The following is a 27998-nucleotide window of genomic DNA, read 5'->3' as shown; positions in this document are numbered from 1 at the left end:
CAATACTCAAAGAACGTACTCTTTCTTTTTTAGGTACCATCGAGAGAAACTGTCTTCCCGTTGATATAGTTGCTTCCGTTCAGAATTCCAAGGTAAGCGGAACGTTTTTTTTTTTTAGTGTATACGGTGTACGTGCATCGACAAGACTAAGAAGATTCAATCATATAACAGATACAATCATTAGCTGGGGTACAGCTTTTCCCTTTCAGCTGTCGATTTTCATACATGAGGTGCTGCACGAGTGTTAGTAAAGGTGAAAGGGTAAAATTCAATTGATGTTGACAGCCGATTGATGTAAATGTAAAAAAAGTATGTTAACATGGGTTAACCTAAACTTCAATATCATTTAATACCTGCGTACTAAATGCGTTCCTTTGCTGCACTAAGCAGGATAAATACAACAGGATAAAAAATATTAAAAATCAATATTTACATATTTCTTTTAAAGGAAACATTTTTTTTCTGTAGTTCGTTTCTTTTTGTAGTTCATTTAATCGGTGCTTCAAATGGCCTGTTTGTACATACAAGAACATGTGACGCATACTAATGAAAATACTAAAATAAACAACGTTGAATTAGGGTTCGTATTCACACTTCTGTCACTCTGGGTAGAATCATCAATTCCACAGACCGGATATAAAGATAAAAATTATATATATTACACTTCTGCGACGATAGCAAAGTCGCCAATAAAAACTTTCACCGTATTTATGGGGAAGGCCGACTACACCCATAGTGTTGTAAATTAAACGATATATAGCGTAAAACTTTTTTTATCGGAGTCTTCTAAGTTACGGTGGTCATAATGTGTGTTGGTATGCCATTTTCGTACTGCGAACCCGCACGGGCAGTATTTACTGGATAGTTAGAGACCGCATTAGCCCATTTTAACTTCACTTTGTTTTGTGCTTACGGTATACAACTCCTGTCGTCTCCAGGTCTACTCCAACCTATTTTATATATAAGCTCTCCCTGTAGTTTGAAAAGTCTCGGGACGGTTGCAGAGGTTTGTATTTATTTGGACTTGTTAAAGGACCAAGAAATATACATCTTGTGATAATAAAGAGCGGAGTTAAGTGTGCTATATATACTTACAGCAGAGGCACCCTCATACAATTTTAGGACCTATAAAGGTGCTATTTTGGCTTCTATTCTACAAATGTGTTGACCAAAAAAATCCCCCCAAGATCTTATTAAATTGAGTATGTCCAAATACGTCAACAAACTTTCAGAGAGCTTTAGGCCATTATATATATATACCTTTTTCAAATACTAGGAGCCAGTTCTACTTGAAACGCGTTACCCAGTTTCCATTTTAGCTAAATTGAAACTCCGGGTCATCATCGTTGATGTACAAATTACCACACGCGTCAGCTAAAGCTTTAGCATTTTATCGCTTGCATGCAGGAAGCATATCCACCATTCCACTCCCGTCCACCCCAGCTTCTACCAACCGCGACGTTTGTACCCATGAGGGCAGTGGAATTCCAACAACCACCGTCGCTCTGTTTACCGCTCAACCTCTCCATCTAAACTGAGCTTCTACTGACCCAATATGGCTGTATGTGGTGGTTTAACGGGAGTTCTGGGAACTGAGAAGGTTCTTGCATCGTAGAGAACATGCGACCCGTTTTATTCTCAGCGTCAAAGCCTATCGTCCCAGTTTGCCATTACAATACTAGGTCAGCGTCTCATCCAATATTGGTGCAGAGACCAAACGCAAGCGAAGTTCTCCTAGTTTGCTCCGGTTCAGCATTTGAAGAGTGCAATCTGTTCACGGCAGAGCAGCCTTAGCTAAACCGTACCTGGCCGTATCCTGCGCCGCTTTCAGCCAGAGGCCGTTGATAGCCGACTGTGGGGCGTGTTAGCCTAATGCGATCGTTTGAAATTATCAGTTTTTGAATTCTGTGCTCCCCTTAATGGTAGATAGCATGAAAGGTGGCAAATCGAATGAAGCAGTAACATGTTATCTTCTTTAGTCTAAAGGCCATATACCATTAAATAATCGGCCAGCGATGACGTGGCCGTCAAAATAAAAAAAAAAAAAAACACTGAATAGCAAGAATAAATTTAAATATTCTGTAAAAATTATTAGCATTCAGTTAGCAAACAACAACATACTCATAATTTCCTTTAATAGGATCTTTTAATAAACGAATTAACTACAGATATGCTTGCATCTAAACGATTCACGACTTTGATTTAAGGAATAGAATGTCAAGCAGGGCACGGGATCCATGAGAATTATCTTCCGAATTTAGATGGATCACTCTGAAAGCGCTGCATGGCCTCACTCAACAACAACGGAGTTAAAGTTTATTCCAGCCTAGTGCTTTACTTACCGAAAAATATGTTTATTTTCGTCTAATAAATAGCCTGTTAATCGGTGTCCTATATGTGAAAAATGTACTAGTAGCCTCTTTTACGTTTCAAATGATATATTATATTACAGGTTGATCCAGATGCAAATTCTGTATGTAAAAATGATGCGGAAGCACGTCGGTGCGAACCCTGCTCTCTGCAACGTATCAGGGCACCTGACCCTAGATATGTCCACCACGAATAATTCAATGGCCTTCAACCGTGTTTCAAATCGCAATACGTTGGCCTACAAGTTTTTATTGATAATAAGTGGATTTATTGTCATGTTTTTATATTTTATAGCATGACTAGGCAGGCAAGTGTCAACTTATTTAGGCAACTTACCTCTCGTTTGTGAGTTGTATGTGTGGCCATAAGGTATATGTGCTATTGGGCCAGTCACTCCAGACGCGGCGCAGATTATTTAAGTTGATGAGGAAAACGAAAACAAGAACTGCAATCTATTCGAAACTTCTTATCATTAACTTTTTTGAACTAATCAGCATATTTTTAATTACGCTTCTTTGGACTTTCCATTTATCTATTGCTAGAGTTGGGCACAAAAAATACAGATGCAGGAATTGTCACGGAGCTTCGAACGTGTTTCCTTGACCGTCTTATCACTGGTACGTCAACAGACGCATAGCGATCTAACACAAGTTAACAACCATAATAATATTATTACTTACATACGTCATCAGGTTAACACATGAATCATGGAAATATGACCAAATGGAAACAGCGAATTAAAGTTGCGAAACTTCATACTTCAGTATTTCTCTTTTGATTGAACTTTGGGTGTCTAGCCATGAGCTATTTCAAACCAGAAACTACCGTAAAAAGAAACCAAATTGAAAGAGAAGCAGTTATTTTCTATGAACCGCATCGGCCACTACTTTCTGTTTTTTAAACCAAATATAATGTCGATGAAAATCAAAATCAGTCGCGTCTGCTGTAAACCAGAATTAATAATTTTTTTTTTATTTTCAGATTCTTTTGAATACTGGAAAGTCTGCAGTGTTTCGATTCCGTCTATTTAGTATTATAATAAAAAAAAAAAAAAAAAAAGCTTTGGAGGCTTCTAGAAACAGCTACTAGCTCCGGTGAGTGTCATTGAAGGAAAGCCACATAGAAATATAACTCATTATTTGACACTGACATTTATATCTTACAGAAATAAGGGGTTAAGCTGCTCCCTCTATTTCCGTAAAAGTAAAAATTCATTTTTGGAGTTAACTAATTTGTACGAGAACGCTGTCGTCTTTTACCTAAAACGGTTAGCAGTTACAAGCATGGTACATTATGCATGTACAAAAGCATTATAACTAAGTTTTTTTTTTTTAATTTGGGAGTTGTATGTGCGTACGTTTCGCTAGTTTGACTCGTTTCCAGAGAAATGAAACTTTACCAAGTTCAATGCCGATGCGTTAGTTCGAAGTTAGTCAGCGATACAAAAAAAAAAAAAGATGGAAGCCAATGGTACCAGCGTTTAGAAAAGACTTAACGAACCAGTTAAGATCCTCGAACGAGCCGTGCAACAGCGCTATGTTACACGTAAGTGTAGTGAAATTCGAAATTTGGCCAAGATCACTAGAAGACGCCCACTCCATAACGCTAGCAACGTACGCTAAGTTGACCACCCTCAACAACTGAAGAGGTTTACTATAAAAGTTCCCATCTTGTCTGCAATAAAAATATTATAACCAACCTTTCATTTGTCTTGTAATCATTAAACTGAGACGCCAATTAGCCTGATTCTGTGAATCATTTGAAGGGTTTAAGTCCGGATATCGGCCACCTGATGATTGGTCGAGCACTTGAAACATTGTTGAAGTTTTTAAAAATTTCTAAATTATTATTTACGTAACGATTTCTTCACACATGTACTAAAAAATGTTCGCTCTATTTAGAAAATCCTGATGATAATAACTAAGCGGTTTGAGTGTTTCGATCCTTATCATACCTACAAAAGAGGCACCTTACGATCTTACGCTATTAATATATCATTTGCGAGCACATAGACTCACAGACTGTATAGGTGGTAGGCTAAACGTTTTGCGTTCGACCGGACACCAGCGGGACACATGAACCTCTTTTTATGAGAACAGGGTGTGGAGCTCGATCCCGGTGACTAGGCCTGCTTTCGCCGGCTACTAATTAATTTTTAATCTCTATTCTTTTTCTCTGATTTTCCGCTTTGGACCACGCTGTATCTTCATTTATTCGTATCACCGGATCGGTAGGCTGGCGCAGGCTGGTCGGGCCTAGACGGGCCAATTTCCAAATGCGGCCCATGTAGTCTCCGTCTTCAGTTCATCCAGTTTCAGTAAGTTTAGTCAGCCTTTCCTTTTCTGGCCTAACCTACTTTCTAATTTGTCTTATCGTTATGAACTGCACGAGACCACTTGGACTATCGTTAACTGCTCTCCTGCTCTTTTCGTTGGTGAAGTTGTTAACAGTGTCCCAGGAGGTGGACAGTGCAATCACTATGCAACATAGGTACATCTGAAGGATTCATTGTCCTCTGGCAAACTGATCTCACCCCAGGGTTGTTGGTCCACTCCCTGACATTTTTTTACCGTCGCATGTGAGTACCTGTTTAAGAAATTAAATTCTCCTGCTAGGTCATCAAGGGAACTTCCCGCTCTATTTGTTTGTCGGTTTCTGGGCTAGATCTTCCTTTTTAATAGTTCCAAAGTTTTACAATAAGGTGCCGACGAAGACCAGGGTAGCTGCTGTGCCTATCGTTCGGTAGCCCGAGATAATTCTAGCTGCCAGGACCCGTTAGATCGTTCGTTGACGACCTCTAATACTCGCCGTCTTTGCTGTGCGCGCCGCCTATACGGCGCATCTGCAAAGAGTAATCAATTCTGCCACCGACCTCAATTGACGTTTCTTTTTTCCTTCGGACCATTGTTAGTTGTCTTCACCTATTGTGATGGGGATGTAATTCGTTCATCTCCACCTTTTGTCTAAGAACTCTCTAAGACAAGCTGAATTTTGGCTCTGACCAACAACGGACTAAAAAGCTCAGAAAGCACAGGCAGTTGATGTACTATCTAAGCTTCCTTTTCTTCGCTTTGATTTACTTAAATGTGGGTAACGAAATGTATTCCTCTAGATATTAGGCTTGTAGTCAATAGACCTTTTGTATGGATAAATGTCAGTAGAAGTCGTATTTTAATAATCAGAATCTAGTTTCTAACTGCAAAGTTTAGTTAGCTCGATTGGTACGCAATAGCATTAGGAAAAGGTTTTGTTTAAAAGTGATATTGTGCATAGTTTTCAATGAATTTATTTTATCTACAGAACGGACCGATCGGACGCTAAGACAATCACTGACCAGACGTCGTCGCCAGACCGTGAAGCCGCTGCACATACCTCGGTACTCATCTATGGAGAAATCACTATTAAATATTAACCAGTTATTAATAACATGCTATATACAAGTATTTGGACCAATGAAGAAACCATTTGAGTCTATTCAATGCTTCTAGAAAAACTAGTTTTAACGATTATTGGACCATTTGGCTCATGTTTAGCTTATTTTGTCACATACCATATTGGCCTCGAAGAACTAAGATACGAACCGGTAAAATGACTTGGCTATGTTTGGCACAACGTACCATCACTTTTTAGCTCCAAGGAGAACTTATAGCTCGAACGGAAAAGGGTATTACGGCATCGAGATTCGAGCGTAAATCAGCTATTACCCAATATGTTCGCGTTGGATGAACCTCCCATCGATATTATGCACCTTTTGGATTACCTTAAATCGATAGTTTACAAGAGAATATATGACCGTAAACAAGGCAGAAACAGGTTCCGCTATAGCTCTACGATCAGAGCGAAGCTGCAGGTTATTTTCAGTTCTCCTCTGACAAAGACATGTTCATCCTTAAAGCAAAAATCAGGTCCAGAAATAATCGTTAGCTTGCTTACAATCCAAGCAATGTACCTATTGCGGGTAAACGCGAACTTCCAGCTATTGCTCCGCCATGTCCGTCAATACGATTTCAAATAAACCGCCCAGTTCAAGGGATCCTGACCGAAATTAGTTGATAGCGTCTGGCAATATTCGTTCGTCCATCTGGTGTGCAACTGACTTCCCACCACGTTTAGAGATACGGAAATTGATCGGTCAAGCCTTTTGCCGCAATCCTGCTTTTCTAGCAATGAATCTAGTTTTGCACATCTCGGTAGTACGCAGGTCTCTTCGTATCATACGTCACGCAGACAAAAGCAACTAGTCTCAAACGTGTTATAGCTACTTATCGGAACTGTTGTGTTAAGGATACTATGTGTCAGATACTACCACAATATTCAGGTAGTACAAGTGCTTTTAGTAGGCGTAAATTTCTCATGGAATCCTTGTTGTGTGGGTGTTGAAGGGTTCGGTGTAATTGTACGGCTGTTAGCACCTCCATCGCTAAGAAGTTCTCCGTATTTTCGTTCGGATTTGCCTAATTTTCAAACTCTAGTAATATTCATTGATGGTTTTTCGATACTCTAAGCAATATGGCACTTTAGGCGTTACGCCAGCCTCGGCTAGTTGGTTAACCACAGTACGGTTCAACCTTCAAGGCGTCATTTGACCCTATGAGGACATCTAGACCTGATATAGGTCGAATACCTGAAAGAAAGAGCCTAATAAAAGTATAATTTGTAAATTAATGTTTTTATAGTCGTCTGCAAAAGCGTTCGTTTGGTGAAAATGAACTATACTTGCTTCTGGCCTGTGACATTTCTCTTGAACAGCAGCTAGCTCCTTTTATCAACTGTTTAATCTTCAATTTACTGTTTAATTCAGTTTTAAATTCAAAAACGCTTTAAAAGTGGAAACTGCTAATTACTCTGCACGTATGCCCGTACAATAGATTAATAAGTACAGATTGTATGCGTGTTCGAGTGCAACTTGTTCTATTGCACTGCATGTACCCGCTATACATGCTCGTCAAGGCAAAAGGGTACATCTTTACATAGACGTTTCGTGTATAGAAAATCATTCCTGTAATTTTGCTTTCGATCATGCCTTATTTGTTGGGCCTTCTATTTTTATTATGAAGTAAGCGTTAGATACAGCATGCACCTGTTCCCTTTATCTAAATGAGAATGCACTGCGTGAGACAATACGAACACAACATTAATTTATTGCTTTTTATATCTGTAATAGAGTAAGTTTTCTGCATTAATATTTCTTTGTCGAATTGTCATGTCACAAAAAAAATCGAACGAAAAACAGATGCTGTCAATATCAATTGTGCTGTCAATACTGTGCCTGTGACAGCAACTAAGTAGGCTAAGGCCACATAGGACCGCCGCCCCTTCATCCTTGTTACTCTATCACTCCATACAGAACTTATATTTTCGAACAAAGTCAACAATGCTTAACAAAACTTTGTCTGTAGTGGCTAATCGTTACCACGCGCCTCGTCATCGCCATTATCGATCTCTATGTTAGGAAACAGAAGTTACGAAGGTGGACCACATGTAGCTTTGTATTAATCATAACTGTAAGTAACCAGTGCTCGTTTGTCGTTAACAATTCGGTTGCTGGGTTCTTTTGCTGACTTTTTTAAGCGTAGTGATCATCAACGGAACGAATATTAGAGGCAAATTGAAGCTTTCGATCCATCGGGAAAAAAAAAAAGATGGCGTACGTTATCCCACCAATTTTTCGTTTTCGCTACGAAAACCCTTATACGTGCCTTGAAGCTGTCTAGTTAAATCAAACATTCGTCTGATGTATTACCTGGAAACGAGTAACACCCAGATTCGTTCCTGACGACAGCCTCTTCCGCTCCAGTCTCTATATGCTACTTATACTACAAAAGATCGGATTGGATTAAACCTTCACCCGCCGTTATACGCCAACATGTCTGTCTGTATACCATCGCGTTGTTGTCGTTTAGCTCGATACCTGGAGCTCAGCTTGACGCACAGCGTTACCCTAATACAATACATATTGCTTACTTTAAATAGTTGATACAGGTCTATTTTGTCATCATTATAAATAGATTATTATATAATACGTTACGGTAAGATTTTTCCAGCACCAATTTAATACATAAGCCTTAAGAAGTAATAGCGTAAACATGAACACTACTGAAGAAACATATAATTGGACCCCATTAATATGTTTAGGCCATTGCGGCTAATTTTGTGCACGATCTCCTCTCGTATATAGCAGGGGGCCAAATCTAAATTAAATATGTAGTGTAAGAATCTCCCCTCCAAACGCAGCTTGAAGCTCAGGGTGCACTAGCAAAACTCGAGTCCGACGATTTTTTAATGGCATCCGTTGTTCGCGAACACAGTAACAACAACCACCGCCTGCGGTATGTCCTAAGTGATAATATTTACCCAAAGTAAGTCTGAACAACAATTCGTGAAAATCATGCAACAAAACAATAAGCCAAAGGGTGGCGAGGTAGAACTTCATTAGGCAAAGAATAGAAATCATACGAAAAGTAACAGAAACAACAGTGATGATTATATTGTTTATTTTAATAATTGGTCGATGGGTAACTGTCACCGTAACCCTATTTACAGTCGGGCCACCCTGGCCCGCCCTGATTGTAGAACGCTTCTGAGTGAACTGCGCCTCATCATCGCGTCCCATTGCACGAGGATTTTTTCTTTTTTTTTTTTCTGTAAGCATATATATTGTGGATATGTATGTATGTATGTATGTATGCATATATATAAGATATGTATCTAACAGTTGATAGATTCATAAGTGACATTTGTGATAGATGCTTCTCTCAAAGCCCAACTTCCTTGTTAGCAAGTTACATCATTGCATGGAGAAATATGTATACAATAATTTAAAATGTATAAGTCAGCGAATAGGCCATAAGCTCTAACGAGCAGATAACCCTAAATCAGTCGTTTAATTTGGTGATCATGTTTACGCTATTCGAACACCTCCTTACCTCTCATTGCCGCTAAGTCTAGAAAAAATCTGAATCACCTTATAGAAATTTCTGGCTTTGCCAAGTGCGGCTGATTTTCTATTGTTGTCGTTGTTGCTACATTTGACACAATATGTGATAGCAACGTACGTATTTCTGCCGCTACAGATCTTCATACATACATATATATATATATATGTGTGTTTGTTCAATTTGTACTATCTAACAAATTAGTATAACAGGATTTCATATAAATGCATTGATTACGTTATGCTGGAGCTACGTCATGGCGCTACACCACTTGGCCCAGCCAAAGTAAACAACAATTAATAATGGTGATAACGAATGATCACAGATGACCAGTCTATATAGCCAAACTATGGGTTGGGTTGGATGTTCAACGAGACGCATGAACTGGCCGTTTAAAGTGAATGGAAATTTTGATTCAACCCATTTTGCTTATGATTAAGGTGTAAGAACTTGTGGCGCCCTAAACTGAAACGCATGTAGAAATGATAAGGCTACGTACGTGATGCTGTCTACTTCTATAACGCTCAACTAACAGATAGCGGCTCAAGACTAAAATTAAGACTTTAAGGTTGTCTAGGAAGTTAGATGGTCTATCATCGTGTTGCTTCACAAGTGATATGTGATGGTGTTAGCATATGTCGAGTTCTTGTTACCTATGGATTACTTGAACCGCGAAAATTTAAATTATTTAGGAATCAACTTCTGTTGACCCAAGTCAATGCTGAAGAGTGTCGTCTCATCCCCCTTAGCGTAAATACTACATGTTCATTCTCGTGTAATAAATAGCCAAACCGGGTTCAAATCATGAGAATTTCGTTGGGACGCGTATCGTTTTTGACCTGCTTCGTGTAATAGTTGAGGTGGGCGTACATTAATCGGTTGCTAAAAAACCTTAGGAGTATAAGTTTGCTGTTTGAGGACCTTCAAGTTGAGCTTTCGCAAGCACCCATGTGCGTTTGGTAGCAAAACTCCATTAATATTATTCGTGCTACGAACCGTTTTCTAACCGAAATTACCTTGAAGGTTTTCCAAAAAACAAATCTGTCCGAAGAAGCATCGAAGAACGCTGTACAATGTACGGCCGCCATAGTCATTAATTCGGCGACCAATGTGCAATTGTAACGCCATGCTGTACACTTGAACGTCTAACGAGCCCGCTCTGTTTTACGCGCAGTAATTCTGGTTACCATCCTTCTGAGAATGTTGATCTTGGCCCGGTGAGCTCGATTGCTGAGTCTCAGCTTATCCACCGTGTGCTGAGCTCGTTGTAGTCGTCGCAAAAGAGATGCACTGTGTACTCGTTTGCGGACAGTTCTTAGCCTACGTACGGGAACTTCCTTTGAAGTTGTCACCTGCCAGAAAAAACGTACGCCGCTCTTTAGGGACGTTGCCTTTAGGTCAAAACAGGTCGAACGCAGATTTTGGCAACGGAAGCATCTCGCTCACTGGAGCTCGATAATAGAATCTGTTTCAATATAAAACATAGCATGTACAATAGTCCTGACAGGATAAGTTCTATTCTTAATAAACAAGGCTGAATAACCATCAAAGTACAGTTATTGCTTTGGAGATTTATGCAGTCGTATACTTGGCTGTGGCATGGTTCGTGAGCTATGCTAGCGAGACTAGACATCTTTCTTACATGCTAAATGTCATTAAAATGGTTCATGCCATACTTTAGCTAAAGTAACAAACTGAAAATTGAATTGAAAAATGACCAATAGAGCCGAAATATCTAAGATGTCTAAGCAAAATTAGAAAGCAATTTCTGTACCTTGCAGTCGGTTTGTTCGGCATCGTGGGTTCCTTCTGATCGTATAAATACGAGGTCTGGTCCGAACAATGTTGGAACAGCATCAGGCTTCAGGACGCCGGGAAAAACTTCGAACCGATCCCGGCTGAAATGTGCTGCACAGATGAGGTCTCCGCTAGCGGCAATACACAGCGAGCCATCAGCGTTAGTCTTGTTTACGTTCATGCTCCAGACCATACGTTTGAGCAGGTCCTTTGGGAAGTGTAGCATTGCTACTGGTGCAATCTTGGCACCAGTTAGTGACGACTCGGATGAAGAGCAAGATACACCAGACGATGACGGCGAACCTTCTGCTGTCGCCATTGTTGGGGGCAGCTGCGGCAAATGATCGGCCAAATGGTTACTTCGACAGTTCATTACGAAACAACGAGACGAGCCATCCGGCAAAAGTGAGAGTGGAAGTGGCGCTGATGGAGTACGTGAGATAACCGAATGTCGAGTAATCGTCGTTGCAGTTGTTGCGACGGTGCTTGCGACGGTACTGCTGCCGCTGCAACTCGCAGAACTTTCCGAACCGGACTCGTGGCTGCTGTCGGTTAACCTGGCATCGCTTTGAGGCGTTGTTCCGCCGTCGTCCTCATCGTCTCGACTTCGGCTTCGACTGCGCGATCGGCTGCGACTTCGGCTGCTCAACTTCGAATCTCGTGGCAGTGGACGAAATCCCATCAGGGGCGGTGAATGTGAATCGAGCTGGGTTAGATTCGTGCTGTGGTTGTGGTGGGCATGTTCACCATGGTTATGGTGCGGTGACGGATGATGGGGCGAATACTGTTGCTGCAGGTGGTAATTGGCATAGTCAAAGTGTGCCGCACGGGTTGGCTCTGGGGCGCGAATATGAGGAAGGGAGTTAGAGTGGGCTATCAAACCATCGCTGGTTAGGCCAATCGCGTGTTGCTTAAATTTATGACGCAACTCGAGGGGTTCAGGCCTCTTCATAGGATAGGTCGCTACAGGACGGTGCAGTGTTGGCGCTACGGGATCAGCTTTATACGATAATGCACCAGCAGTCGTTGTCGCTGGCGGGCTAAATTCCCCACCGTTGGCTTGTAATGCCATGCGAGCAATTTCCTGGCCATTTTTTATTACGGAACTGCTACCTTCGGATCGTTCTGACCTAACCTGTGCATTTGTGCTTGTGTGTGTTTTGTGGTTAAGCGGCTGTTGTTGATGATGACTCGTAGTGCTGACGGTACCATTGTTAGCGTGCGACGCGTTATTCGAATTTTTGTTACTGTGACGCGGCTCTAGTGGTGCGTGATTGTGATCGCCGGAAGCTCGAAACACCGATACTCGATCGCTGTTTGCATGATAGAGTATTGAGACTGCTGCGGGACACTTTGCCGATCGATACTTAGAGCATTCGTAATAGACCTTGGTTCCCTCTTGGACCTGGGTTTTTTTCTGCATCACCCACGTCCTTTCAGCTTGCACGAAAGCCTTAGCCTGTCCATCATTGTTGAAACATTCGATCTGTGTCCAGATACGTTCTTTACCACGGCCACGTCTCTTCACCGTTGGTCCTCCGCCGTTTGTGGTAGGAACCCCTGAACTCGCAGAAGGGGGACTTTTACTATTGTAGGAGCCTGGCTTAACAAGAGGTACAGCTTGTAGTGGTCTCGGAGAGACTCGAAGATCGCATGGCGAATCCGGTAGCTCTGTTTGAGGATAGTCACCGCGGGGCGGACTCGGCCGGAACCGTACGTCATCTGGAGTAGCCGATGCAATGACCGGCGGAGCTCCACCAGCCCCTCGGGTCAGTTGCAGCCAAATATCGAGGCCAGGATTGTCCGGGTGTCCGGCTAACTTCGGCTGGAGACAGGCCAGCGGAACCGGTAGCGCCATTGGCCCAAACGGGCCTGTTGTAGCCATTCTGTCGGCAAACAGGCCAGTTAGTAGGCCGCCACCAGCTCCAACCGGCACGGACGGCAGTGGGGAGCGAATCTTGTCGAGTTTATAGCTCTCGCTTGGGTAGAGGATGTGGAGAGCCGAGGCCATCAAACGGCCGCAAAGAAATTGCACGTACGGAGGCTTCTGATTTCTTAGGCACGCACTGATACTGATTCGGTCCACAAGCACAGCGCAAAAAGCAGCCTTTTTTGGTAGAGAATATATATAGTCTGTTTTTTCGTCCACTCCACAAACACGCGGATTTCGCGAGTAAGCAGGCAACTATGGACTGCAACAAAAACGTAGAAGGACAATTCCCCAGCTGCGCAGTGCCTCAGAGGCTTTTGGGGGCGGGACAAACCAAGTCATCACAAGACTAGTACTGTCTCATTTGGGCGCTTTTAGTTCATCGCTAATTCATTAACGCCTGTTCTTCGGCCCAAAGGCGTCTCCGACGCGTGATCGCTCCGGACCCACAAAAGCGGCAACAACTGATGCTGCTGTTACAGCAGCAGTTGCAAAAGCTAAAGCAAACGAAGCACCCCACAAAGCACCCACACGTCATCGGGTGGTTCCCGGGTAGCGAAGCGTTTGTCGTTGCCTGGTACTTGCTGGCGACGTTGCCTTCACCGAAGGGCTTCGGCCTGCACGAATGCTGTGTTCTGCTGTGCCACTGCTACGGCTTGCAGCGGCAGCGAGAGCGACGATGGCAGCAAATCGTTTGTCTCGCGACTGATCTTGATGATTATAATGATGCTGCTATCTTTGCCAACAGCTGCGTATTTGTGTGTGTGATTCTACTTACGCTGGCCGTCCCAGTGTCCAAAACCGTCCCTGCCCTGGGTTCGCCTGCACTAATGAATGCACCAACACAGACGCACACACAGGCCTCAATGACGTAACATTCACACACCCAACTGGGTCAGTCAATTCGACAGGCAGCAGCTGGCAGCAGCAGCAGGGGCAAAAGCAAGATGGACCGCTCGAGGTTCCACAGCAGCGACACTTGCACCAATGCGGATGGTGCTTAGAAAGTACACCGTGCGGATATGGATGTGCCTAATTAAATGGTGCTGACGGTGATGCAGGTGGCGATGTCGGCGGTGCGGGCAACAGCACTGAAGCATTCAATATTTGAAGCTGATGTTGTACAACGTCAACTTAAGTTAGACAGACTTTGATAACTATTGTCACACAAGAATTCAAGAGCTGACTTGAACTATGTCTCAGGTACGCGCTATGCGATTTATTTGCGTTGCCCGTCCATACTGCTGTGTAGGATTGCTTTGTTGACCTGAATCAGACATGGATATTGACGGCACTTAACTTCACCTTCAGCGGGACAGGTGGCTTGGCCTCATCAAATAGACGATAGTGAAAAGGGCAGTCACTGGTGCAAAGTTATGTACATCTTGCTGTCAGTATCGAACAACGGCAATGATCGTCCTGCTGTAGTACGATACTAAAAACAAAGTTTCCTTAGAAAATCTGCACTCGGCCGTACGTTTTTCGGCAAAACAAGGCGTGATGTGATGACTGGCTCGTCTTCTTTATCTAATCACTGAGTATTTCCGTTATGTTGTTTTAATCCAATCGACTTGCTAGTTAACGCTTAGTCGTTCACAATAGGATTGTACTGGGAGAAGCACTTCAATTTTTCGCATTTACTGGCAGTTGTACCTTAACTCTTGGGTTCCACTGGTAATTTTACTAGAGACCACTGCTGCTGCTGCTGCTGCTGCTGCTGCTTACGTGCTCAACGTTCTCGCTTGGTATGCACAAACACGCCCAGAACCAAACAAACTTACTCGAGATCGATGTAAAGGCAACTTGGCTTATTTGGTTAAGCTATAGTGTGAGCGGCTACTGCACTGCAATAATTAACTGCAATACATTGCGTTTGTATTGAACGGCGGCGCGAGCTGGGTCAGTAACGGCAGCTGGTGGCGACCACCGGTTCGGACCGTAGTTTGCAGCGGACTGACAGCCATTGCAGCGTCCGTTGCCCCGGTGCCACTTTCGAAAGCGACTTCTCCCTCTTGATGCGAGGAACATCCGACGCGGAGAGAGCGCCCCTTGCTACCACCAGCGAAAGTAGCAACCATCGCAACGACAGCATCGCGGAACCGTGAGCCGCCGCAACGACTCCAGCTAGCGAAGTGCTGGCGGGGTCTACGACCGCCAATTCGCCCTCCCTTCGCCAAGTCCCTTTCACTTTCTGTCGCGGAAGCTATCTGGTCATTCCCCCCCGCTGTCGTCATCGCCGTCGCTGTTGCTACTGCCATTGCTGATAGTGACGGTGATGATGCTGGTGCTCTTCTAACGGTTCACGTTGCCCCGGCTACACCACCGCTGACAGCCAACGGCTGAGACCGAAGCCGTTGTATAGAATCGTTGCGGCTGGGCTTTCTGGCAATTGGCGACCCGGCGGCAACGTTAGTAACTATGGAGAAAGGTGCATTTACCCCAGCACGCGTAACACAAAACACGAGCGCCTCTAGCGGCAACGACCTGAAACTACATGAACAGTGAAAGTTGCCTCCTCTGAAAAATAAATAGCCAATATTTTCGGCCTGCCGAAAAAACTACGTAACTGCAGGTCCGAAATTGACAGCACTATGTACTGTCTAATTTTTGCTATTCTGTTTAGACTCGTAGTTAACATCGCTCCAGTTCATTGCAACGGTTTTAAAATGTTTAAATAAATCCTGCATTAACTGAACTATGTATTAAATGCGGATTTAAAATTTCTTGTTTCTAATTCTTTAGACTTTATCGTTATTAGGTTAGCGATAGCAGACAGCCGATCTTCAGATTCATCCATTTCACCATGTCGTTACCCGCTGATTTTTTTTTTTAAATAGCTACAATGGTATGCGCGTTACCTTCTGAGTATGGCGCCTTCAAAGATTCGTATTCTGTAGAAAAGTCAGTATGATCAAATACTCCGCAGTTTGAAAGGCATAATGGTCGCTGATCTTCACTGCACTTACATCGTTCTTATAGAAAAGTTGTGTTCGCGCACCGACCGTTACAGGGCACCGTCGCCAGCAGCGATGCTGATCAGATGGCGCATCGAAGTCCTCCGACCCACTGCCGGGCGAACAAGTCATCGTCGCTTCGACGTTATCGGCATCAATGGACGATACGAGTAGGTTTGTGTGTTTGTATGTCGCTGGCGGGTCCATTGCCCCGACCGACACGAGGGCTGAGCTAAACTGAACGCCAAACACGAGAAGAACAACCGACGGGAATTTGCGCGTAGCCGCGTCAATACAACTGCTGCTGCTGCTGCTGCTGCAATGGCTGTTGTTATTTCTTATTATCCGTCATCGGCCCCATCTTCTTCGTTTTCATCATGGTGCCGCCGCCGCCGCCGCTACTGCCCCAGCAGCTGCCTAGTGACTGACCCACTTCCGACCGGAACTTTCCCGGTTGCTCCTGTAGCAAGCATGTCGTAGGGGTCGTTACCCGCAGCGTCGACATCGACGGTGGCAACGGCCGCGAAAGCAGCAACCAAAAGCACGACCAAGAACGAATCGCCGTTAGTTCATCCCGCTGCTTCGGACTTTTCGGCTTCTATCAACAACCCTATTCACTGCGTCGTTCACTTGACTTCTGCTCTCGCTGTCGACTTGCTTCTGCGCCATTACTGATCCGTCCTGTTGCTTCGTCTATAACTTCGCTAGCTTTGCACTGGCTTCGTTGGCTGCAACCGGAAGCGCAACTTGCAAACGGACTGAGTTTTATCTATCTATCGCCATCGTCATGTGGATAGTAGCAGCAGTCGTACTTCGCAGGCAAGCTGCGCTGAGACATTATTACCACAACGAATGCCCCTACCATCAACGCTACCCCCAATACGACCAACATCGAAATTTAGCAACAATAATACTACTACGAGTACTGTTGACGACCGTCGCCACCTCCGCCACAGCCGTCGCGCGCGCACTTGTTATATTATATAATAATAAGTGTCATGTCTACTTTTTGCCATAAAACGGTAACACTTTCGTTGTACCCCGACATGTAACGGAACGGAAGCTCGGCAACGAGGCGCTGTTCCCGATTTCTCGCCTCTCGCCATCAGCTAGGGCTTGGTTACTCACAACAAGAATAATACCGAAGAACCGAAGGGAACGCTATAAAAGCAGAGTAAAACGTGTACTTCTCTCTTCTAGTTCTTTTTTTGGCTTTTAAAAGGTAATATCTTGTTTCAATGTATGGCCGTTCGCAAGAGCTGCGTCCATTGAGGGTAAACATTTCCTTCCGTAGGCATGGGACGACGATTTATCCGTGCATACATTTTCCATTTCCTTTTTGTTCATACGAATATATCCACGTCGTATGCTGTAACTCGGCCAGCTCCTCGCAGTCTTACGAGTATCTCTCGATTGTCGTTAAATATCAAATGGCTCGGAACACCGCTGAAATTAAAATATCAAAATGTTTCATCAGGTCGAACTACACAGACAAGCAGTTCCTAAGGATTCGAACCGATACCCAACAACACGCGTCTGTCCAGTCATCAGTGAGACGTATGGCACATCCAGCTCGTCGTATGTCAAGGTTCGATCCTATGCGTTAGTACTCGTCTTAGATGCCAAACAAATCGACCAAGACAATAACACTCTGCTAGAATCCCGATAAAAATGGCCGATGAAATCCTCTATCGGTTCTGTCATCCAGCCTGTTAAATACTCTTGATAAGCTTATTTCATTTACGTATGGCTAAAAGCAGACTAATGAAATGTAACTTTGTTCAATAACCATAAGCATCACGTTAATAAGTCTGTCTAATATATTACGTTGTATATTGTCACAAGGTCGTATCGAATTCACGTGAACCCTGCCAGTTTCGGATATTTTTCAATATTGAAGGTTAATAATCGTAATCATACATTCATCAGGCCGTCCGTGGCCCTAAAAAACCTTTCGAAAGCTCTCTAACGAAATTAGAACTCACACTGCTACAGGCCTTTTCCAAAGAACGTAAGAAACATATGTTTCTTTTTAGTTTTTTTTTTGTTGACGTCCTTAGACGTTTCGTAATACACCGTAAGATTTGAAGGCCGCTCTCGGTTTGCACGAAAATGTCCTGCTGTCTATAGCTTACGCTGATTACTTCTAGGCTTCGATGCGTTGCACAATATTGCCATGGATGTGTATTATTTTCTATAGTATAATAGTAGCAGCAGCAACATAGTAGTCTTGCGTTTTTGTCCTAAGGTAGCAGCCTTCGCTGCGAAAAAGTCCCGTTGCGAAAAAACGAAAGTAAGATTAAAACTAAGCGGTGCAGACTGAACCTCCCCAGAGAACACACTTGACAAATACACAGGCAGGTACAAAGTTTAGCCCCAAAGCGAAACACTTCGCAGTTCCTTCGCCTAGAATAGTTCAGTAATAATTTTCAGATCAAAACTGCATTAGATGAATTGCTAAGTTACATAAATGTTGAACTTACCAGATTTATAAAAACGACAACGTCGAAAAATACAGAGACCGTAATAGTCACCGGAAGTAAAGAGTATAAAACCGAGGTTTGTTTCTCAATCAACTCGGCTACGATTTGTCAAGTCAGATTGCTTTTATCTCAATTATTCAATCGTCGCGTCAAGCAGACGCGACGATATATAGTAATCACAAACGTTTTGCCTTTACTGATAAAACTATTCATGATTTCGTATATAGTCGTGCAATAGCAGTGCAAAAAATATGTTACCCTCTCGCATAACATACAATTTATTTAATTTGTACTGCTGTGAAGCTTACCATCTTTGAAGGTGTGAACGTGTGCAGCTTGTTAAAACACCGTATCGTATTTGAACCTATTAACCATTTTTATTTAACGTACTCGTCGAAGCGCTTCCTTAGCTCTTCAATAAATAGGAAGGTGTCGGCGAGGAGGTCTGCGCCCTACGTAGGACCAGAACACGTTTAATTCGCAGGCATGTCCGATCTAGGTTCTTCCAGGTCGTCCCTACTCCGCGCGCGGTTGTTGATGCGATTTTTAAATCTAAAAAGTGGAAGGCCGTCGCGTTGGACAATAAATGAGAATTTCTAATCGTCTCCACAGCGGACGGCAACGGCTTGCCAGGTATCTTGCTAATGTGAATTGTGAAGAAGGCGCCTTAAGTAATTAGGAGCAGACTGGGGATTTTTGCTCATTTAAGGGAGTGAAGATCCGGCTTATGTGAGGTCGTGTTCGTATCCTATGCATCGTCTGCACTTAGCCTTAGTTACCATTGTCTTCATTTAATTACCAACAACCCGTGTTTTGCAGAGGTGACGCACGGTCAGGGTTCGCCGTATGCTGGAACTGGCTGCCAGCTTAACAAAATCGTCTGCGTATAGGTTAACCTTCGTCTGCCCCGAATCATGGGAGACAGATATTTTAGTAACACCGAAAACAGTAACGAAGTGAAGGTATAATTTTGAGTTACTCTGGTAGTTCGACAGAAGTAGGGCAGCTTTGCTTTTTTTCTCTTGTAGAATAACTGTCAGAGGTTTTAGGATGAGCGGTGTCACTTTGTCTCGGTCAGTACTCCAAATGAACTCGTCGGAGGGCTCCGTTGACTTGGTTTTGTGGAACAAGTAGGATAGTCTCGAGTCGATGTAGGAGAACCAAAGCTGTTGGGAGGCTCGTATTGAATAACACCGCCTAGCAGGAACGAACGCGTTTTTTAAGCGGTTCTCAGTGCCTTGTTTGATGATGATATCGAAATCTTTTATGTTGACGTCTTATATTGCCAATTCGTTTCCCGAATCTTTCGCTTGTTCCAGAAGAAAATCAAAACAGCCTTTCTTAGACTAGTATAACTTTCCACACGAATATCTGATGAACGAGTTTGGCGCGATTTTTTATGAAAAAGCCATTAGAATACCAATGGCCTTCCGCATCCCCCAAGGCAAAGATTTTTTGCTACTCTAGATAATTCTGTCTGTCCGCAACGTAGTTTGACCTAATGACAAAACGCCGTGAAGTGGACTAAGAAGGGCCTCATCGTCGGAATGTATTAGCCAAAGCTATACATGACTTGTGCGCTTTCCAGCTTGGATAACACGATGTATTGACGGGCGGTTACAGCAGTTATAGCGGGCTTGAGGAGTGAATTAGCTAAGGATATCGACGAGCTAGTGGGCGAAAGCTTCGATATCATACTGGTCGAGCACTGAAATTTTTTCATACCCACGACGGAAAAAGAATCTTTAAATTCGGATGTCAAGGCAAGCCCAGGAATTTCAACGGAGTTCACTACGTGCGCTGCCATGTGGGCTCCATTCTGAAACCAGTTATTATCCCCGGGTAGGTCTATCCTATTTAGTTCAACGTTTATCGCGCAAAAACTTCTGTTGTGCTCTATGAGGGTCAGGGGTTTAAAATCCAGCAGTTGAAATTCTTCAGAGTCTTCCGGAGAACTATCGTGCAATCCAAAGGATCCATAGGGCTTGATCCATAGGTCACTACAAACGATTAGGTAATTTCAGGCGAGATTTCACCAAGGACTTTCAACGATGATGAGAGTTAATTCTGTTTCCAGCAAGCGACCCATACATAACTGCTATTATTGGTACCGACGGAGGCGATGACTTTGACCTGCGCCAGCGCAGCGCGGGTGTCACACAGCCGGTAGTCGTAGAAGATCAAGACTTGTTTACTATAATCACCGGCGCCCATTCTCTTCTGAGAACATCGTTTTACATTGTATTTTTAGCTTTTTTCATGTGAACAAGTTTTTGGAATCAGTTTCTTACGTATAGCATCAACGAGATTTATACTAAGGGTCTAGTCGCAGCGGTTCTTGCTGGGCTTATTTATCTAAGATCTTTAGCAACGACAACTACAGTAACAGCTAGTAAAGCTAAAATGAATTCGTTATTATCTTTAATAATCCCCCAACGTTGAGATAGAGACCAGCTCGGCCGTGTACTCTTTAGCTACGATTATCATGGCAGCACAGTTTCGTGCGTCCACTATGAAATCACGTCGCCGCCAGAGCTTGACAGTGGTAGACACAGGCGCCAGACAAGCTTTCAAGCCTAGATGGCCCATGCTTTGTTCAACAATGTACATATCGACCCCACAATGCGCTGATAGGGTGAACGTCTTCGAACCTTCGAATTTGCAGAACACGGGTTTTAGTAACTCGAGATTCCAGTTTACGAATCACTTATCAGTATTAGAGAATGTTCCAAGTTTTTTTTTGGCTGTTAGTTGTTGCGATGCATTGTAATCTATGTCTGGATCGCAGCTCAAACATGTATGACTAACACCGCCAGCGCGGTGTTATGATCATTACGGTAAATTACGATTACAGAGTTATAATTATGTCGTTACTGTAGGTTATGAAAAACTTAGCTCTGAAAGCATGAAAAATATAGCCAAGGTATATATATATATATATATATATATATATATATATCGCTGAAGAAAGACCGACAACTTTATTGTTGCAGTATGCATTCTAGGATTCACAATAAAAAAACAAATGCGTCCTGACTTCTCCAGATTTATTAGAAGATTATCCAAACTAAAGGATCCGGAAGACCTATTGTGGACTACACAGCAAACTAGTAGAACTAATAGCCTCCGCAATGTTCTCATCTCGACTGTATGTTTTCACATACAGGGGCGACCCTCTCGACGGGAACGACTTTCAAATGATGCCAACAGAAGATAACTAAATGTATTTAGTTCTTCTGTATCACAAAGTTGATATTTAAGATTTTAATACAACATAAATAAAGCGGGCTTCTTGATGGTAGTCACTCGCTTCACTTACTTTTTGACCACTTTTAATATACATTTAGACCTATTTCTAAAATGGCGGTGCTATGAACACTTGCGCTAAGTATGTCTACCATATGTATTGTCCTAGACAAAGAAACTCCGGGCAGTCTACAAAGAGGCTTTAGATCCCCAAAAAAGCATCAACTGGTACGGTACGCAAGCCGGAGCCGTCATTAACCTGTTTGTAAACCCTGTTCACTATTAGAAAATGGTCCTAGGGTTTCTTGTACAAATCGTTTGCAGGACATGCAGTTTGCGCAGGATGGTCCATCTCTCCACACACCTCACAATCGCATTATTCAGGAATTACTTCAGTAAGCAATTGATCTTTAGCCGGGGTGACATTGAATGCCCCCCCCCCCCCCAGCTGACGTGGCACAACTCCGCTTTTATGGAGGTATCCGAAATGCAAGTTATTCTACGATTTACGATTGACAGACCAACTTATGGAAAATATCCGTCCCGTCATTTCAAAGGCGAGGCCAGACGTGTACAAAAAATACGTATCTTGTGAAGCCGATATGCACCTTGAAGTAAGCTAAAAAAAGCCTACCCTAATAATGTTGCATTCAGCTAAAATCCTAGCTTGTAAAAATAAAGCTTGTATTAAAAAAAGATCTATGTAAATGCATTCCGTTGTTTTTGCTGGTGTCATTTCGAAGTTGCTTACGTCCAGGTTGTCCAGTATAACTGATAGGTACTGATTGTCAACGGATATAAAAATCATCTTCAATTAAATTTCGAAGCAACGAGTGTTATTGACAGTCCTAAATAGGTTCTCAAGGTTTACTATAACCTATAAATAAGTTATCAAAATAGTAAGTAAGTATCAAAAGTATAAATAAGTTATCAAAAAAAAACATGAAGTTATCATTGATAACTTCATGTTTTTTTTATATATATGATAAATATACTGCATGGATTTGTTATTGTAATTAACAGCTTTTATCATTATTTCTGCACGCATTTGTAAGGATTCGAACAGCAAATATAAACAAAAAAAATCAATCATCGCTCTAACCTAAGGCTTTGTGACTTCATTATAATGCAATTGATGCTAGCAGTAAGCACTCAGTATGAACAGATTTCGTAGAGTGCAACAAAAATAAAGGCGTATCATAGTTGACCATTCGCTGATAAATATCAAAATTGTTACTTCTCTCCTTTATCCAGCAAGAACACCCACTGTATGGGATTTAGTTCCTGAGTCCACCCTACGCTACCTAATTTTACAACTTTTTTCTCTAACCTTCAACACTTGTAGCTACGCTCCCGAGGACTTCCAACTTAAGCAAGATAGAAAAAGTTGTCTATATGTCAGCACGGATACATGCTCCAAACCATTAACACTAATACATTTTCGTAATATAATTCTAGACCTATTTTTTTTTACACACACGTAGCATAAAAATAATTTTATACATTGGTTGAACATCAACCGTTGCCCTGCCCTCGTTTTACATCGAGTCCCATACAGTCCCTTGACTGTTGTGTCCGTTTGAGGTATAGCTGCGGTTTGCAGCTCGTAATGCACTTGCCGCTGGTGCTGCTTATATTGCGATAGTATTAGCATGCCTTTAATCCAAGCGGTAATCATCGCAACTTGTGAAAATCATGCCAAACAAGCAACCCAATGAAAGTTGCTTGGCCGCGATAGATTTTTCTATACATTATACCCCTCAACTGAGCTATTAAGGGCCGATAGCAGCAGGCCGTTGAACCCGGCAACGGTCGGTGGCCGGACGCTGCCGTCAGACGGAAGTGAAGTTCGGCTCCACTTCGTAACGCAACATCCGCTCGCAGCATCGCACCGTCAATGATATTCCGTTGTCCGCTCTGGTAGCGCTGTTTCACTGGTGGCAATTACGGGCGGCCGACGTGAATCAGCTCCACGGCGGTGCTAAAGAATGGGCTAAATGACCCAACGTCATCCTAAATATCTCCAAACGGTAGTCACGTTATTGCGTAATGGTGTTCTTGCGTTTTTTGCTACGCGTACGAACCTGCTCGCGATTTACACAGACAATTCTTGTCACATCGAACTTAATGATATTAGGCACAGGCAGAGGATGCACAGCCAAATTAATTGCATCACTGCTGCCGGAGCAAGCTGACTTTAAACTTTGGATTAAACTTGCACTTTGGATTAAACTTGCTCTTAGATTAAATTTGCTCGAGACGAGTCTTAAACGGATCTACTGACTAAACGATGACGACGACGATGATGATGATGATGATGCTTCTCTAAAATTGTGCTTCTCGGAAGGAAGCAATGTGGCGCGTAAATACAAAATCTTTCTTCCACTCCCTAGTTAAATAGCGCCAATGACCGATCACTTTTCAGAAGACTGCAGATGTTTTAAGAGTATGGCATTATGCTCTCGTGACAGTACGCGTTCCACCGCCTCGACAATGTATGTAAAATAAAGCACGCTAAATTTGACTCTACGAAAGCACACACACGGGTGCCAATAATGGTACAATTAAAGATACCGAGCAATAACATCGATATACTATCCATATCGGCTATGGCTAACATAACATAATCAAGACGTTATTTATTGCATTTGTTTGCTTGAGACGAGAGAAAATTCGAAATCTCGCTTTCTGAGATTATGAGTAACACTTTGGGATATGACATCCGCAACAGGGTTGTTGCTGCTGCTGCTGCTGCTGCTGCTGCTGCTGCTGCTGCAGATCAGACGAAAACGGCGATATAGGCGACTGTATATACTCGGCGATCTCAGATTCGTGAGCTGACATCAACTTTATAGCAACCACGCCACTAACGAAACCCAGAAGCCACCCCACAAGGGGTACAATATAAGTGGGCGATATTAATCCGGGTAGAAATTGCGATTGTGCTACAGGATTCTGCCCGCCACGAAGCAACATGTACGGGTCACTCTGATGACATTCGTTCACGCACGCGGGGCACGCGTCTTGGTCATAGTCGCCATAGCCTCCAAGATACGCCATTACGACCTCGCGATGTTATCAGTCGTGCTTTGCCAAGATTCGGTTCACTGCTGGACTACAAGTGAACAGCAACAACAACAATAATACCAACAACTCAGTTATATAAAGACCTAACCTGATACAGCTTGGTCGGCAAAACAACAAGAACGACAATTGTACGCAACGAACTAGCCGATCCCGTTTTGATCAATTACTTCTCCAGTTTCGTTTTTGTCGAGCCTCAACTATTAAACCATGATACCGTTCACCGTTCCATATTTGTACTATAAATGTAATCATAATTGTTACTTACAGATGCTTCTAACTTTTAAGGGCGCCAGCAAGCGCTAAGATGCTCCGTAGGCTAGAACAATTTGGTCCAGTGTACAAGCAGCAAAGATACGAGCTTTATCTGATAACTTGTTAAGCAATACGTGATGTTAAGCCAGTGGTAGACAGTAGTGTTTTTTGAGATCATCATGTCCTCCCTGTATCATGCCCTCACTGCTTTGTACATGGTACCTAAAGAGACAATAATCTATCTACGTAACCGAGAATTTTGATGAGTTGAATAACGCTTTGTTCCCAAAATCGATAATCGAAGAGTAGCACTATTACGTACTGCATTCATTTCATTACGTTGTGCTCCTTGTAGAATAAGCCAAATTTATTGTTTGCCTACTTATTTCTTAGTAAATTTAATTACCTCCTTTTGCTACTATTTGCGCTTATTTACTTGGCGGTTCTTGTTTTCACCTAAGCAGGGCCGGAATTTAAAATGGGGGATTACTTTAAAATGAATAACGATGCCAATACCCCCCCTATCGCCAACATTTTGTGCTATGCCACAAAGCAGCAGAATTTAAATCTTACCCTTAGACACGCAAACGATAAAATAAGAGTCTGCGCGAAAAGTGCGTAAAATCTGTTTTCTACTCAAAAAAAATGGTTGCACCGCCTCGAGGTCGCGATTGAAGACGTTCCGAAGGAGCTTAAACACTGGTAGTTTATGGCACAGCCCTAAAGTCTTTACAAGGAAGAGCATTCTGTATTTACTGCATAATAAAATGGTTGCGTTAACATGAAAGCGGTAATATTACAGTTACAATGCAATAGAAAAATCACTTCACTTTCTGCAGTTTCATCTTGGATTGAAAATTATTTCATTGAATTGCACTTGGGTTAACATATAGCACCAGCTGTCCTCGCGCTCCACACCTCAGTCACTTATAAGTGAGTATCGTTTAGGAGAATTCGCTCCCGTAAAGTTGGCCTCGTTCATTTAGCCTATTTATCATATTTTGCCCATAAGATATTTCTCCGAGTATTAGGGCCATAGTTGGGGGCAAATGTTCTTCTTGTAGCACAAGCTTACTTTTTTCACAGAATTATTTTCGTTGCGCGTTATTGATAAGTGGAGTCGTGTGAAGACTGTAATAAAAAAAATCCGCGCGCCGAACTCTGTTCTCCTCACGGCCTTTACATATATACATTATATTAGTTTTCAATCAATTTTTGCTTCATTTTGTGTATATTAATGAATCGGTGCCGCTGAAAGGTGGTCGACTTGGCCGCGAAATTTGCCATGAACGCATATGCACTACGTACGAAAAATGTTTGCTACCAAATATTTTTAGAGTTTGCTTTTTAGCACTAAAATAATTCGACGGGGTACCTTAGAAAGGAATCAAATACCTAAATTTAAATTTTGATGGCGCGTTTTTTTAAAGCAGCGCTTTATAAGACGAATGCTGTGACAGTTACAGCATTACAGTAGATAGTCGTTATGCTGTATACTAATAAAGATACACGATGTAATAATCGAACATACAGTATCCTCGCCGGATACTTGATGGTTGCAACTTGCCAACTTACGTTATTGGAACGTTAGATTCACAGGTAATCACGCGACCAAAAAGTTGCTTGATGCTGCTGTACGGAACCGTTTTTCATGACCATGGTGACGATGCTGTATATCACGGTCACCGTACAACATGATCACAAATTTCTTGTTATTATTGTCCGTAGTTGACCTTACTATATATATATATATATATATATATATAGTAAGGTAAGGTAAGAGAGAGAGAGAGGGAGAGAGAGAAAAATATTTACACACAATGTCTAATTTAGGCCTTTCGATAACACTACCGTTCCATAAAAGACTTAAAAAGAACAATTTTTTTTAATTTCTACATGCTTAATAATAATAATAAGAGGTCACTCTGCCGTCGGATATAGCCCTTTTGACATCTAGGTAAGCGTGGTTCCATGGTGTAATGGTTAGCACTCTGGACTTTGAATCCAGCGATCCGAGTTCAAATCTCGGTGGAACCTTATTTTCTTTAAATACGTATCATGAAAGAAATATGCCATTTTTTTATAAACAATTCACACGCGCATCTGTTATCAGCAGAAGTTGTGGGAATGTAACAATCATTTAAGGACTCTTAATACACCAAGGTGTATAGCGCTCTTTGTAAACCTACCTGAACATTTAGAGAAAATAGGAAACATTTTCGATAATCAAGTAATTTCTGATACAGCCTGTATCTCAGCATTATTTTATCATTTATTTAGCTTTTTAAAAAGTCCACTATTCTTTGCACCATGCTTCACGACGTTTGCGCCTGAATATCCGAACCGTGCAAAGGTATACTACCCTCCGTTACTTGTAGTTACAGTAGTGCGCCCGAAAAACGGGTACTGAAAATAATTTCGAAATTATGATAAATCTGCTTATTCCTCAAGTTTATCATATGTTTGTTATAAATATACAAGAACAAAAGAAGCTCTAAGAAGCGTAAGCGTCTGAGACTGTGACAGCGTACAATTCACGCGACTTAATTCCTTCAGCACAAATGGTTTTGAGTATAGCCCAATACAGCAGAGAGAAATACCAGAACTTGGGCTCATCCTGAAATTTGAACCGAGGCTTTTTATACCCAAACAATCCAACATCAGCGAAATCCGTCCTTTCTTAACGCATTGGCGAAAGCATCTGATGTCTATTAACACATTGCTTATTGTCCATCTCATCTGAGTCTACTCAGCTTCAGTCTCCATTAAGTGAATAGTTACACATAGACAAATAGCAAACTGAACTAACATGCAATATTTCGGACGCAGTTAGTCTATGGCAAGGTGCAAAGTAACAAATATTTTAACGAACTCTATCCGTGTGCACTTCCTCGTCGTTTCGCTTAAGTAAGTACAAAAAGTGCATAAGTAATATAGCAAATTA

At 42.4% G+C, this 27998-nt stretch overlaps 3 protein-coding genes and 1 non-coding gene across 13 annotated transcripts; 2 read left to right on the top strand and 2 right to left on the bottom strand.

Annotated features, from left to right (window-relative positions):
* The first annotated feature begins 15 nt into the window (after positions 1-15).
* On the top strand, positions 16-17166 carry LOC111259276 (uncharacterized). Of its 10 annotated transcripts, none has more exons than XM_086967834.1 (7): positions 16-92; positions 2913-2987; positions 3352-3464; positions 3714-3915; positions 4605-4687; positions 5671-5746; positions 16043-17166. In XM_086967834.1, the coding sequence occupies exons 4-7, from the start codon at positions 3838-3840 to the stop codon at positions 16220-16222; spliced, it is 417 nt and encodes a 138-aa protein (XP_086823960.1). In that variant the 5' UTR covers positions 16-92; positions 2913-2987; positions 3352-3464; positions 3714-3837; the 3' UTR covers positions 16223-17166. The 10 variants fall into 10 exon arrangements, 5 of the variants coding, with proteins under 5 accessions (XP_086823960.1, XP_086823959.1, XP_086823958.1 ...); XM_086967833.1 differs by having other exon boundaries at positions 36-92; positions 2453-2987; XR_015310516.1 differs by lacking the exons at positions 16-92; positions 16043-17166 and adding exons at positions 4811-4948; positions 7947-8347 and having other exon boundaries at positions 149-2987; positions 5671-6688.
* Positions 7484-14938, bottom strand: LOC111259274 (uncharacterized). Its single transcript, XM_022831173.2, has 2 exons — positions 11080-14938; positions 7484-10657 (listed from the first exon to the last, which is right to left on the bottom strand). Exons 1-2 carry the CDS (start codon positions 13111-13113, stop codon positions 10451-10453), a joined length of 2241 nt encoding a protein of 746 aa, XP_022686908.1. The 5' UTR covers positions 13114-14938; the 3' UTR covers positions 7484-10450.
* A 7157-nt stretch (positions 17167-24323) lies between the features above and the next one.
* LOC111259271 (uncharacterized) lies at positions 24324-25411 on the bottom strand. Its single transcript, XM_022831166.2, has 2 exons — positions 25068-25411; positions 24324-24830 (listed from the first exon to the last, which is right to left on the bottom strand). The coding sequence occupies exon 2, from the start codon at positions 24773-24775 to the stop codon at positions 24410-24412; it is 366 nt and encodes a 121-aa protein (XP_022686901.1). The 5' UTR covers positions 24776-24830; positions 25068-25411; the 3' UTR covers positions 24324-24409.
* Positions 25412-27019: 1608 nt separating this feature from the next.
* On the top strand, positions 27020-27091 carry TRNAQ-UUG (transfer RNA glutamine (anticodon UUG)). Its single transcript has one exon. It is a non-coding gene; the product is annotated as a tRNA-Gln (tRNA).
* The last annotated feature ends 907 nt before the right edge of the window (positions 27092-27998 follow it).

Source organism: Varroa jacobsoni, unplaced genomic scaffold, assembly GCF_002532875.2.
Source record: "Varroa jacobsoni isolate VJ856 unplaced genomic scaffold, vjacob_1.0 scaffold_315, whole genome shotgun sequence".
Lineage (NCBI taxonomy): Eukaryota > Metazoa > Arthropoda > Arachnida > Mesostigmata > Varroidae > Varroa > Varroa jacobsoni.
This window is presented reverse-complemented; position numbering and strand designations above follow the sequence as displayed.

What these genes read in the sequence shown, in the direction of transcription:
- LOC111259274 (XM_022831173.2), bottom strand. Translation starts at nt 13,113, where the DNA reads ATGGCCTCGGCTCTCCACATCCTCTACCCAAGCGAGAGCTATAAACTC. An exon ending in CCGAACAAACCGACTGCAAG is followed by an intron (nt 10,658 to 11,079) that starts GTACAGAAATTG and finishes TTTTTCTGGCAG; the next exon opens with GTGACAACTTCAAAGGAAGT.
- LOC111259271 (XM_022831166.2), bottom strand. Translation starts at nt 24,775, where the DNA reads ATGGCGTATCTTGGAGGCTATGGCGACTATGACCAAGACGCGTGCCCC.
- LOC111259276 (XM_086967834.1), top strand. Translation starts at nt 3,838, where the DNA reads ATGGTACCAGCGTTTAGAAAAGACTTAACGAACCAGTTAAGATCCTCG. An exon ending in CTTCAGTTCATCCAGTTTCA is followed by an intron (nt 4,688 to 5,670) that starts GTAAGTTTAGTC and finishes TTTTATCTACAG; the next exon opens with AACGGACCGATCGGACGCTA. An exon ending in AAGCCGCTGCACATACCTCG is followed by an intron (nt 5,747 to 16,042) that starts GTACTCATCTAT and finishes CGACCGTTACAG; the next exon opens with GGCACCGTCGCCAGCAGCGA.